The sequence below is a fragment of the Argopecten irradians genome, chromosome 1, assembly GCF_041381155.1.
Source record: "Argopecten irradians isolate NY chromosome 1, Ai_NY, whole genome shotgun sequence".
NCBI lineage: Eukaryota > Metazoa > Mollusca > Bivalvia > Pectinida > Pectinidae > Argopecten > Argopecten irradians.
In genome coordinates, this window is record NC_091134.1 from 586958 (window position 1) to 601730 (window position 14773).

General features: G+C 37.7%; 1 protein-coding gene across 1 annotated transcript in view; it reads right to left on the reverse strand.

Moving 5' to 3' along the window:
* LOC138314416 (lisH domain-containing protein ARMC9-like) overlaps positions 1-14773 on the reverse strand; it is a 48397-nt gene that overhangs the window by 2183 nt on the left and 31441 nt on the right. The window contains 4 exon segments of the mRNA XM_069254738.1: positions 6313-6509; positions 6766-6978; positions 7340-7437; positions 9685-9822. Coding sequence (XP_069110839.1) covers positions 6313-6509; positions 6766-6978; positions 7340-7437; positions 9685-9822 — 646 coding nt within the window.

Consider the following 14773-nt stretch of genomic DNA (forward strand, 5'->3'; position numbering starts at 1 on the left):
ATTTGGTGCAAATTGATATTTAGCCAGCAAGTCCTAAACCTGACTAAAGATCCTCATTTGAATCTCTCTCTCACGTTTGACTGACTAAAGATCCTCATTTGGATCTCTCTCTCACGTTTGACTGACTAAAGATCCTCCTTTGTGTCTGTCACATATGACTTTCACGTTAGACTGACTAAAGATACTCATTTGAATCTCTGTCTTGTTTGACCTGACTGAACCCTTTCTGTCATGTTTGACTGACTAAAGATCCTCATTTGAATCTCTCTGTCTGTCACATATAACTGTCACGTTTGACTAACTAAAGATCCTCATTTGAATTTCTCTCTCTCACGTTTGACTGACTAAATATCCTCATTTGAATCTCTCTGTCTGTCACATATGACTGTCACGTTTGACTGACTAAAGATCCTCATTTGACTAAAGATCCTCATTTGAATATCTCTCTGTGTCACATATGACTGTCACGTTTGACTGACTAAAGATCCTCATTTGAATATCTCTCTCTCACGTTTGACTGACTAAAGATCCTCATTTGAATCTCTCTGTCTGTCACATATAACTGTCACGTTTGACTGACTAAAGATCCTCATTTGAATATCTCTCTCTTACGTTTGACTGACTACGTTTGACTGACTAAAGATCCTCATTTGAATCTCTCTCTGTGTCACATATGACTTTCACGTTAGACTGACTAAAGGTCCTCATATGAATCTCTCTCAGTCACATATGACTTTCACGTTAGACTGACTAAAGATCCTCATTTGTATCTCTCTCTCTCTCTCACGTTTGACTGACTTAAAGATCCTCATTTGAATCTCTCTCTCTGTCGCATATTACTGTCACGTTTGACTGACTAAAGATCCTCATTTTAATCTCTCTCAGTAACATATGACTTTCACGTTAGACTGACTAAAGGTCCTCATATGAATCTCTCTCAGTCACATATGACTTTCACGTTAGACTGACTAAAGATCCTCATTTGTATCTCTCTCTCTCACGTTAGACTGACTAAAGATCCTCATTTGAATCTCTCTGTCTGTCACATATAACTGTCACGTTTGACTGACTAAAGATCCTCATTTGAATATCTCTCTCTTACGTTTGACTGACTAAAGATCCTCATTTGAATCTCTCTGTGTGTCACATATGACTTTCACGTTAGACTGACTAAAGGTCCTCATTATGAATCTCTCTCAGTCACATATGAACTTTCACGTTTAGACTGACTAAAGATCCTCATTTGTATCTCTCTCTCTCACGTTTGACTGACTAAAGATTCTCATTTGAATCTCTCTCTCTGTCGCATATTACTGTCACGTTTGACTGACTAAAGATCCTCATTTTAATCTCTCTGTCAGTAACATATGACTTTCACGTTAGACTGACTATAGATCCTCATTTGAATCTCTCTCTTGTTTCTGACGGAACCCTTTATGACTGTCATGTTTGACTGACTAAAGATCCTCATTTGAATCTCTCTCTCTCACGTTTTGACTGACTAAAGATCCTCATTTGAAAATCTCTCTCTGTCACATATGACTGTCACGTTTGACTGACTAAATCCTCATTTGAAATCTCTCTGTGTCACATTGACTGTCACGTTGATTTCTCTCTCTCTCGCGTTTGACTGACTAAAGATCCTCATTTGAATCTCTCTGTCTGTCACATATGACTGTCACGTTGACTGACTAATAGAAGGAATCTCTCTCTCTTGTATCATAAACTGGACGTTGATATAAAGATTCCTCATTTGAATCTCCCGTCTGTAACCTCACTTTTGTCTGACAGATACTCATTTGAATGATCTTCTCTCTCAATTCAGGACATTGGAGGACTATAGGTCCTCATTTGAATATCTCTGTCTGTGTGACAGTAAGGGTTCATCATGACCAGGCAATAAGGGGGGACCCACATTCAGTTTGTATCTCTCTCTCATCTTCGTTTGACTGGATACAAGGATCTTCAAAGATTTCCCTTCAGTGTAAAAGACAATTCGTGGCATAAAGGGGACTGGCATCAATTCAGGCTTCAAAAAAAAGTTCGATTTATTAGTCAAATTCAGGACATACAAGGCAGTAAGGGGGACCCAGAGCTTTTAAACATTCAGTGACATCAACAAGGCAGTAAGGGGACCCAGACTTGTACAGTAACTGGTAGCCTCACATTCAGGACATACAAGGCAATAAGGAGGACCCAGGAGCTTTATAGTAAGGATATACCAGGCAATAAGGGGGACCCAGGAGCCTCACATTCAGGACATACAAGGCAGTAAGGGGGACCCAGGAGCTTCAAATTCAGGACATACAAGGCAGTAAGGGGACACAAGAGCTTTACATTCAGGACATACAAGGCAGTAAGGGGGACCAAGGAGGTAACTGGTTCACATTCAGGACATAAAAGGCAATAAGGAGGATCCAGGAGCCTCACATTCAGGACATACAAGGCAGTAAGGGGGACACAAGAGCTTCAAATTCAGGAAATACAAGGCAGTAAGGGGGACCTAAGAGCTTTACATTCAGGACATACAAGGCACTAAGGGGGACCCAGGAGCTTTACATTCAGGACATACAAGGCAGTAAGGGGACCCAGGGTCTTCACATTCAGGACATACAAGGCAGTAAGGGGGACCCAGGAGCCTTACATTCAGGACATACAAGGCAGTAAGGAGGACGCAGGAGCCTCACATTCAGGACATACAAAACAGTAGGGAGGACCCAGAAGACATACAAGGCAATAAGGAGGATCCAGGAGCCTCACATTCAAGACATACAAGGCAGTAAGGGGGACACAGGAGCTTAAAATTCAGGACATACAAGGCAGTAAGGGGGACACAAGAGCTTTACATTCAGGACATACAAGGCAGTAAGGGGGACCCAGGAGCTTCACATTCAGGACATACAAGGCAGTAAGGGGGACCCAGGAGCTTCAAATTCAGGACATACAAGGCAGTAAGGGACACAAGAGCTTTACATTCAGGACATACAAGGCAGTAAGGGGGACCCAGGAGCTTCACATTCAGGACATACAAGGCAGTAAGGGGGACCCAGGAGCTTCACATTCAGGACATACAAGGCAGTAAGGGGGACCCAGGAGCTTCAAATTCAGGACATACAAGGCAGTAAGGGGGACACAAGAGCTTCACATTCAGGACATACAAGGCAGTAAGGGGGACCCAGGAGCTTCACATTCAGGACATACAAGGCAGTAAGGGGGACCCAGGAGCTTCACATTCAGGACATACAAGGCAGTAAGGGGGACCCAGGAAGCTTCACATTCAGGACATACAAGGCAGTAAGGGGGACACAGGAGCTTTACATTCAGGACATACAAGGCAGTAAGGGGGACCCAGGAGCTTCACATTCAGGACATACAAGGCAGTAAGGGGGACCCAGGAGCTTCACATTCAGGACATACAAGGCAGTAAGGGGGACCCAGGAGGTAACTGGTTCACATTCAGGACATACAAGGCAGTAAGGGGGACCCAGGAGCTTCACATTCAGGACATACAAGGCAGTAAGGGGGACCCAGGAGCTTCACATTCAGGACATACAAGGCAGTAAGGGGGACCCAGGAGCTTCACATTCAGGACATACAAGGCAGTAAGGGGGACACAAGAGCTTCACATTCAGGACATACAAGGCAGTAAGGGGGGCACAGGAGCTTCACATTCAGGACATACAAGGCAGTAAGGGGGACCCAGGAGCTTCACATTCAGGACATACAAGGCAGTAAGGGGGACCCAGGAGCTTCACATTCAGGACATACAAGGCAGTAAGGAGGACCCAGGAGCTTCACATTCAGGACATACAAGGCAGTAAGGGGGACCCAGGAGCTTCACATTCAGGACATACAAGGCAGTAAGGGGGACCCAGGAGCTTCACATTCAGGACATACAAGGCAGTAAGGGGGACCCAGGAGCTTCACATTCAGGACATACAAGGCAGTAAGGGGGACCCAGGAGCTTCACATTCAGGACATACAAGGCAGTAAGGGGGACCCAGGAGCTTCACATTCAGGACATACAAGGCAGTAAGGAGGACCCAGGAGCTTCACATTCAGGACATACAAGGCAGTAAGGAGGACCCAGGAGCTTTCACATTCAGGACATACAAGGCAGTAAGGGGGACCCAGGAGCCTCACATTCAGGACATACAAGGCAATAAGGGGGGACCCAGATGGCCTCACAGTGGGGATGCAAATGGCAACAACAGTAAGTGTTGCAAGCAAACACATTGTCCCCTGCGGTCAATGACATTTTAATCTATGATAAGTTATCATTATTGCTTAGTTATGCTATCATTGACCCAGGAGATGCCAAGTAATGTTTTGAATACAGGTTCAATGTTTCTTTTTTGAAGGAATGTGAATATTTACCTCTAATTCCCCTATTTAGCCCCACTCTTTCTGCTCCAGGGGGTCAAAGACAAAATTTATACAAATTCTGTTACCCTTCCCCCAAGAATGTTTCTGGGCCAAATTTGGTTACAATCCAAGCAGAACTATATGAATATTAGCGATTTAAAGGATTTACCTCTATTTCCCCTATTGGACCCCACCCCTCCTGCCCCCGGGAATCAGAGCCAAAATTTAGGCAAAATCTATTCCTCTTCCCCAAAGGATAAATTTAGTTACAATCCATACAGAACTCTAGGACTAGTAGTAATTTAAAGAATTTACCTCTACTTTCCCCATTGGGCCACGACCCTCCAACCCCGGGGGTCAGAGCCAAAATTTATACAAACTCTGTTCCCCTTCCCCCAAGGATATTTGAGACCAAATTTGGTTACAATCCATGTAGAACTCTATGACAAGAAGTGATTTAAAGGATTTACCTTTATAAAACTATTAACAATTAGAAAATGTGACCATAATGTGTGACTAGACATTACTAGTGACTGTTGACATGAATTATATTATTTATTAACCAAAAATGTTAAAACCATAATATCACACAGATGTCAATTAAGATAAATCAGTCGTTATATCTAAATCACACATGAAATATTTGGTTTATGTCACTAATGGAATAGAAGCATTGTGATGCTCTGAATATATTCAAATTTATTATTTTTGATGGACTCTCATTAAGATAACACTCACTTCAGATTCAATTGATTTAATGATAAAATCTGTCCCAGACATTTAACATATTATCTGTGAAGTCATTAAATCAACACTGTAAAACCTTAATGAGGGTAGAAACAATAAGGATTTTTTAAAGAAAAAAAGCCATCAATAAGTAAGAAAGATAACTCTGTGAAAGTAAATCTATAAGATAGTAAGATAAAACACTCAATAAGGGAGATAATTTTGTGAAAGAAGAGTGAAGGGAGATAAATCACTAGACAATGGGAGATAACTCTGTAATCCATTCGGAGGGTCACTACAAAACATTTGATAAAGGAAGTGTGATGACTTTAATTATAAGGGAGATAACTTTGTGTGATTAACCCAGCTTTAATTATAAGGGAGATAACTTTGTGTGATTAACCCAGCCTAAGACACTAATTATAAGGAAGATAACTTTGTGTGATTAACCAAGCCTATGACACTTATTATAAGGAAGATAACTTTGTGTGAGTAACCAAACCTATAACACTAATTATAAGGAAGATAACTATATGTGATTAACCAAGCCTACGACACTAATTATAAGGGAGATAACTTTGTGTGATTAACCAAGCCTATGACACTAATTATAAGGGAGATAACTTTGTGTGATTAACCAAGCCTACGACACTAATTATAAGGGAGATAACTTTATAACACAAAACTTTAGGGGTGATACATCCACTAATACAACTCTTAATTAGATAAATGAATATGCAAAACAAATTTAATAATTGTAAATAATTTAAAGACACCATTATTAGTATTAAAGGTGAAAAAACTCTGTAACACTTGATAAGGGAGATAACTCGACAGCACAACATTTAATTAGGATGAAAATTCTACCAGACAATACTTAGTAAGGGAGAAAACTCTGTAAGAATATCTTACCAGATTTTCATGTCCCTGTTAAACGAAACAGTTAGAATCAAACAGACTGGGTTTTAAATCAGATCTTACAGACAAGTAGACTAAATTCCTAAGAATTTGTTAGATATTAATCCATTACAAAACTTGTTCTGAAGAAATTAATTATCATCGACAGGAAAGATTTGGAATGCTGAGAATGTAAACTGATAAAGATATCAAAGGGTTCATGGTATGATGTAACTTTAAGTCTTAATATCATTATCATTTTACATCATAAGTAATATCTAAGACATCTGAACAGTCTTTCGGATGTTTGACATTGTTACATACCTGATTTCCCTGCAGAGCTTGGTCGTGGTCCTGACTCGGAAAACTGAGGAGGTGGAGGAGCACTGCTACTGATAGATCCTCGACTTGTTGGACGTTTGTCTGGGGTACGGGGGACTTTGGGGACTCCATTACTGACATCAGGGGTTCGTGGTATTTTAGGACGAGAACCAAATGCCTGGTTGTACTCCTTACCCCCACTGAAACACACAAGTAACTGAAGTATAGATAAAATCAATAAAATAAATACAGAGAGGGTCTTAAATGAGTCTTCATTTCATATGAGATTTTATGAAACATGTCTAAGAAGTTTTTGCTTCTGCTTTTTATCGCATAACTGTAACAACCTACATTTTAAGAATCTCATGTCAAAATGTATTGCAAAAATCCAGCGTTATCACTTATAAATGCCATTGTGTAGCACTGCCTTCACATACTTTATTTCTGTAGACTTACAGCTGGGAGGCCTTGCTCTGTGGACGCAGACTTTTCTGACTCGCCTGACTAGTTGGACGGTCTCCCTCACCACCGTCACGAGACAAACCTCGGGATGGAACACGGAGGCCTGACTGGGCCAGACTCTCTTGTGTGTTTGGACGACTACCAGACCGTGTTGGGGGACGGTCAAGGCCAGCTGGACGCTGGGACATACTGGATGCTGCTCGGCTCCTGAAATGTATTTCAAGCGTTCAACACCTTTGAAAACAAAGATAAAATAACCCCACACATTGAATACAGTAAACCCTTCCTTAGCCACCAAGCCTACTTGCATAATAAAGCCACTTTATAAGCATCCCTTATGTCCAATTTAAACACGATTCAACCTGCCTATAAAGGCCACCTTTCTCTGTCCCTAAGGTGATCTTTATAGACAGATTTAACTGTAATTTATGTGTGTGATTTTTTTACACACATCTTTATATATAATCAGGAGAGTATAAAACAGGACTGACATGACAAATGTTGAATAGCATTTCATAGCATGACAGGCATAACAATTACCATTAGATATCATTTGTGTGTGACTTACCCTGCTTGAGAGGGGTGTTGTGAGTCAGCTGCCCGTCGTTGACTAGGAGTAACAGGTCGCTGGAGTGGAACCTGCTGAGCCATCACTGTATCCGTATGCTACACCAGTATATGTGGTATAGAGAAAAGAATGACTTTGTTAATCAAGAAAATACAGTTTTTCCAAGAGATATTTACTTCTTATCCAGAGCTCATCAGAAATATTCTTTATAATTATCCTAGTTAATTGTTACCTCATTCTCTGAAATGACTCAGCTAAGTTAACCCTATGAAGTAGTACTTAAAAAGTCCTTCTTGTTTCCCTCAATTTATTTTCCCATATACTAATATGTTAATCTTCCTTTTACATGTGTTCCTCCTATCCACTCTCACTACAACATTTTACAAGTAAAAATAACACTTATCTTACTTTGGAGGGTTAAATGACCCTTATCTTACTTTGGAGGGTTAAATGACCCTTATCTTACTTTGGAGGGTTAAATGACCCTTATCTTACTTTGGAAGGTTAAATGACCCTTATCTTACTTTGGAGGGTTAAATGACCCTTATCTTACTTTGGAAGGTTAAATGACCCTTATCTTACTTTGGAGGGTTAAATGACCTTTATCTTACTTTGGAGGGTTAAATGACCCTTATCTTACTTTGGAAGGTTAAATGACCCTTATCTTACTTTGGAGGGTTAAATGACCCTTATCTTACTTTGGAAGGTTAAATGACCCTTATCTTACTTTGGAGGGTTAAATGACCTTTATCTTACTTTGGAGGGTTAAATGACCCTTATCTTACTTTGGAGGGTAAAATGACCCTTATCTAACCTTGGAGGGTTAAATGACCTTTATCTTACTTTGGAGGGATGACCCTTATCTAACTTTGGAGAGTTAAATGACCCTTATCTTACTTTGGAGGGTTAATTGACCTTTATCTAAATTTGGAGGGTTAAATGACCCTTATTACTTTGGAGGTTTAAATGACCTTTATCTTACTTTGGAGGGTTAAATGACCTTTATCTTACTTTGGAAGGTTAAAGACCCTTATCTTACGTTGGAGGGTTAAATGACCCTTATCTTACTTTGGAGGGTTAAATGACCCTTATCTTACTTTGGAGGGTTAAATGACCTTTATCTAAATTTGGAAGGTTAAATGACCCTTATCTTACTTTGGAAGGTTAAATGACCTTTATCTTACCTTGGAGGGTTAAATGACCCTTATCTTACTTTGGAAGGTTAAATGACCCTTATCTTACTTTGGAAGGTTAAATGACCCTTATCTTACTTTGGAAGGTTAAACGACCCTTATCTTACTTTGGATGGTTAAATGACCTTTATCTTACTTTGGAGGGTTAAATGACCTTTATCTTACTTTGGAGGGTTAAATAAAACCCTTATCTTCTTACCCTTATCTTACTTTGGAAGGTTAAATGACCCTTATCTTACTTTGGAAGGTTAACTGACCCTTATCTTACTTTGGAGGGTTAAATAAACTTTATCTTACTTTGGAGGGTTAAATGACCCTTATCTTACTTTGGAGGGTTAAATGACCCTTATCTTACTTTGGAGGGTTAAATGACCTTTATCTTACTTTGGAAGGTTAAATGACCCTTATCTTACTTTAGAGGGTTAAATAACCCTTATTACTTTGGAGGGTTAAATGACCTTTATCTTACTTTGGAAGGTTAAATGACCCTTATCTTACTTTGGAGGGTTAAATAAACTTTATCTTACTTTGGAGGGTTAAATGACCCTTATCTTACTTTGGAAGGTTAAATGACCCTTATCTTACTTTGGAGGGTTAAAGGCCCTCTACCTTTCCGAAACAGCTTTTAATTTTCAAAATGGGAATGTAAAACGAGATCGATACTTTTGTAGAGTCGCAAAAGTTATTATTTTACCGTTAATACTACGCTTACCATCATCTTATGAACAATTTAATTAAAGTAAGAAGTATGGGTTTTTTTTAACGCGGGTCGTCTTATGATTCCCACCGTTGACCTAAATACCGCGCGGTAGTTGACTGTCACTGCGCCAGACGGCAAGACAGCACATGAATCTCCACAGTTATCATATATTACGCTGGAAATCTTGCATATGTTTAGTGTTGTTACCTCATCTTAGGCCATTGATATGTATTTTCTTATGATATTAATGTTTTTAAGAAACCTTTATTTTTTTCTCCGGAAAGGTAGTGGGCCTTTAAATGACCCTTATCTTACTTTGGAAGGTTAAATGACCCTTATCTTAATTTGAAGGGTTAAATGTCCCTTATCTTACTTTGAAGGGTTAAATGACCCTTATCTTAATTTGGAAGGTTAAATAACCTTACCTTACTTTGGAGAGTTAAATATCTTACCCGTTTTTTGGGTTTTACCGCCATGCCTCCGGGAGCCAGGTACTCTGCAGTGAGGAGCTGCTCTCCACCGAGTTCATTACCTTCAGGTCGTATTGGTTCATCCTTGTCAAGGTCAAGTTCCATGGCATCTTGATCTTCCTGGAAATCAACCATCACAAAGACATTCATTATACTAAAACAGGAAAAAATATCAAACACATTGATAGAGAAAGGATCTTAATATATGTGTGGCTAAGTGATATGAAATTTATTTAACAAGTTAAGTAATTTGATATGCCATGAACCTTTAGTTGAGTAGCATTTGAAATCATCAAAAGAGTTTGATAAAATTCCTACAACACAGCCACAAGTTTAAGATTATATTTAACACATCACTAATATTATTAGAAATATAGACGAAACATTCAATTTTGAGTCAAAATCTGGCTATGGTATTTTTGCACCTGTGAGCATGATATCATATTTTAATTATGAATCATTATTACATTGATGTCACAATCTGAAGACAAATTTTATGTGAAACCAGCTCTTCAAAACATATATCTTGTCAATATTAGCACAAATCTGAGACCAGAAAATATCTGTGAATTTGTTTGTGTTATTCACAAAATGAATATTGCTATGATCTTTTCAATAAAACAGGAGATTCCTCCATTTTGATATTATTGTCCATCGATAGGATTAGCAAGATCACATCTGTTTCACTCGGACATTCAGGAGTAGTGGTAATCTTAAGGATGATATATATACAGATGACCAGGAGTAGTGGTAGTAAGGATGTAATCTTAAGGAGTGGTAATCTAAGGATGATATATATATACAGATGACCAGGAGTAGTGGTAATCTTAAGGATGATATATATATACAGATGACCAGGAGTAGTGGTAATCTTAAGGATGATATATATACAGATGACCAGGAGTAGTGGTAATCTTAAGGATGATATATATATATATATATACAGATGACCAGGAGTAGTGGTAATCTTAAGGATGATATATATATACAGATGACCAGGAGTAGTGGTAATCTTAAGGATGAATATATATACAGATGACCAGAGTAGTGGTAATCTTAAGGATGATATATATATACAGATGACCAGGAGTAGTGGTAATCTTAAGGATGTATATATATATACAGATGACCAGAGTAGTGGTAATCTTAAGGATGATATATATATATACAGATGACCAGGAGTAGTGGTAATCTTAAGGATGATATATATACAGATGACCAGGAGTAGTGGTAATCTTAAGGATGATATATATACAGATGACCAGGAGTAGTGGTAATCTTAAGGATGATATATATACACAGATGACCAGGAGTAGTGGTAATCTTAAGGATGATATATATACAGATGACCAGGAGTAGTGGTAATCTTAAGGATGATATAGTATATATACAGATGACCAGAGTAGTAGTGGTAATCTTAAGGATGATATATATACAGATGACCAGGGAGTAGTGGTAATCTTAAGGATGATATATATATACAGATGACCAGGAGTAGTGGTAATCTTAAGGATGATATATATACAGATGACCAGGAGTAGTGGTAATCTTAAGGATGATATATATATACAGATGACCAGGAGTAGTGGTAATCTTAAGGATGATATATATATACAGATGACCAGGAGTAGTGGTAATACTTAAGGATGATATATATATACAGATGACTAGGAGTAGTGGTAATCTTAAGGATGATATATATATGACAGTGACTAATACAGGAGTAGTGGTAATCTTAAGGATGATATATATACCAATCTACAGATGACATGACCAGGAGTAGTGGTAATCTTAAGGATGATATATATACAGATGACCAGGAGTAGTGGTAATCTTAAGGATGATATATATATACAGAATGACCAGTAGTAGTGGTAACCTTAAGGATGAAGATATATAATACTTGATGACCAGGAGTCATCCAAAAGTGATGTAATAATTATTAAGGATGGTATCTCTTAATATATATATACAGATGACCAGGAGTAGTGGTAATCTTAAGGATGATATATATATACAGATGACCAGGAGTAGTGGTAATCTTAAGGATGATATATATACAGATGACCAGGAGTAGTGGTAACCACAAGGATGATATATATACAGATGACCAGGAGTAGTGGTAATCTTAAGGATGATATATATACAGATGACCAGGAGTAGTGGTAATCTTAAGGAGTAGTGTGTAATCTTAGATGATATATATACCAGATGACCAGTAGTAGTGGTAATCTTTAAGGATGATATATATACAGATGACCAGGTAGTAGTGGTAATCTTAAGGATGAATATATATATACAGATGACCAGGTGTAGTGGTAACCCTTAAGGATGATTTATATATATACAGATGACCAGAGTATGTGGTAATCTTTAAAGGATGATATATATACAGATGACCAGGAGTAGTGGGTAATCTTAAGGATGATATATATACAGATGACCAGTATAGTAGTTGGTAACCTTAAGGATGATAATATATACATAGATGACCAGGTTGTAGTGGTAATCTTAAGGATGATATATAATACAGATGACCATGGAGTAGTTGGTAAATCCTAAGATATGATATATATATGACGATGATGACTAGGATTAGTGGTAGATCTTAAGGATGATATATTACAGATGACCAGGTAGTAGTGGTAATCTTAAGGATGATATATATACAGATGACCAGGAGTAGTGGTAATCTTAAGGATGATATATATACAGATGACCAGGAGTAGTGGTAATCTTAAGGATGATATATATACAGATGACCAGGAGTAGATATAAAGTAGATCTTAAGGATGATATGATATATATACAGATGACCAGGAGCTTAGTGGTAATCTTAAAGGATGATATATATATACAGATGACCAGGAGTAGTGGGTAATCTTAAGGATGATATATATATATACCAGATGACCAGGAGTAGTGGTAATCTTAAGGATGATATATATTATACAGATGACCAGAAGTAGTGGTAATCTTAAGGATGATATATATACAGATGACCAGGAGTAGTGGTAATCTTAAGGATGATATATATATACAGATGACCAGGAGTAGTGGTAATCTTAAGGATGATATATATACAGATGACCAGGAGTAGTGGTAACCACAAGGATGATATATATACAGATGACCAGGAGTAGTGGTAATCTTAAGGATGATATATATATACAGATGACCAGGAGTAGTGGTAATCTTAAGGATGATATATATATACAGATGACCAGGATTAGTGGTAATCTTAAGGATGATATATATACAGATGACCAGGGTAGTGGTAATCTTAAGGATGATATATATACAGATGACCAGGAGTAGTGGTAATCTTAAGGATGATATTATATACACGATGACCCAGGAGTGTAATGGTAATCTTAAGGATGATATATATATATACAGATGACCATGAGTAGTGGTAATCTAAGGATGATATATATACAGATGACCAGGAGTAGTGTGTAATCTTAAGGATTGATATATATACAGATGACCCAGGATAGTGGTCATCTTAAGGATGATATATATACATGATGACCAGGAGTAGTGGTAACCTTAAGGATGATATATATACTGGTGACTCAGGAGTAGTGGTAATCTTAAGGATGATATATATATATATACAGATGACCAGGAGTAGTGGTAATCTTAAGGATGATACCTACAGATGACCAGGAGTTGTGGTCATCTTAAGGATGATATATATACAGATGACCAGGAGAAGTGGTAATCTTAAGGATGATATAATATATACAAATGACCAGGAGTAGTGGTAATCTTAAGGATGATATATATACAGATGACCAGGAGTAGTGGTAATCTTAAGGATGATATATATACAGATGACCAGGAGTAGTGGTAATCTTAAGGATGATATATATACAGATGACCAGGAGTAGTGGTAACCTTAAGGATGATATATATATATACAGATGACCAGGAGTAGTGGTAATCTTAAGGATGATATATATATATATACAGATGACCAGGAGTAGTGGTAATCTTAAGGATGATATATATCATCTTAGGATGATATATATACAGATGGAGTAGTGGTAATCTTAAGGATGGATATATATATCAGATGACCAGGAGTAGTGGTAATCTTAAGGATGATATATATACAGATGACCAGGAGTTGTGGTCATCTTAAAGATGATATATATACAGATGACCAGGAGTGGTAATCTTAAGGATGATATATATACAGATGACCAGGAGTAGTGGTAATCTTAAGGATGATATATATACAGATGACCAGGAGTAGTGGTAATCTTAAGGATGATATATATATACAGATGACCAGGAGTAGTGGTAATCTTAAGGATGATATATATACAGATGACCAGGAGTAGTGGTAATCTTAAGGATGATATATATATACAGATGACCAGGAGTAGTGGTAATCTTAAGGATGATATATATACAGATGACCAGGAGTAGTGGTAATCTTAAGGATGATATATATACAGATGACCAGGAGTAGTGGTAATCTTAAGGATGATATATATACAGATGACCAGGAGTAGTGGTAATCTTAAGGATGATATATATATACAGATGACCAGGAGTAGTGGTAATCTTAAGGATGATATATATACAGATGACCAGGAGTAGTGGTAATCTTAAGGATGATATATATACAGATGACCAGGAGTAGTGGTAATCTTAAGGATGATATATATACAGATACCAGGAGTAGTGGTAATCTTAAGGTGATATATATATATACAGATGACCAGGAGTAGTGGTAATCTTAAGGATGATATATATACAGATGACCAGGATGTAGTGGTAATCTTAAGGATGATATATATACAGATGACCAGGAGTAGTCTTAAGGATGATATATATACAGATGACCAGGAGTAGTGGTAATCTTAAGGATGATATATATACAGATGACCAGGAGTAGTGGTAATCTTAAGGATGATATATATACAGATGACTAGGAGTAGTGGTAATCTTAAGGATGATATATATACAGATGACTAGGAGTAGTGGTAATCTTAAGGATGATATATATACATCTACAGATGACGGATGCTGCACCATTTTATAATCTCAGCTACCG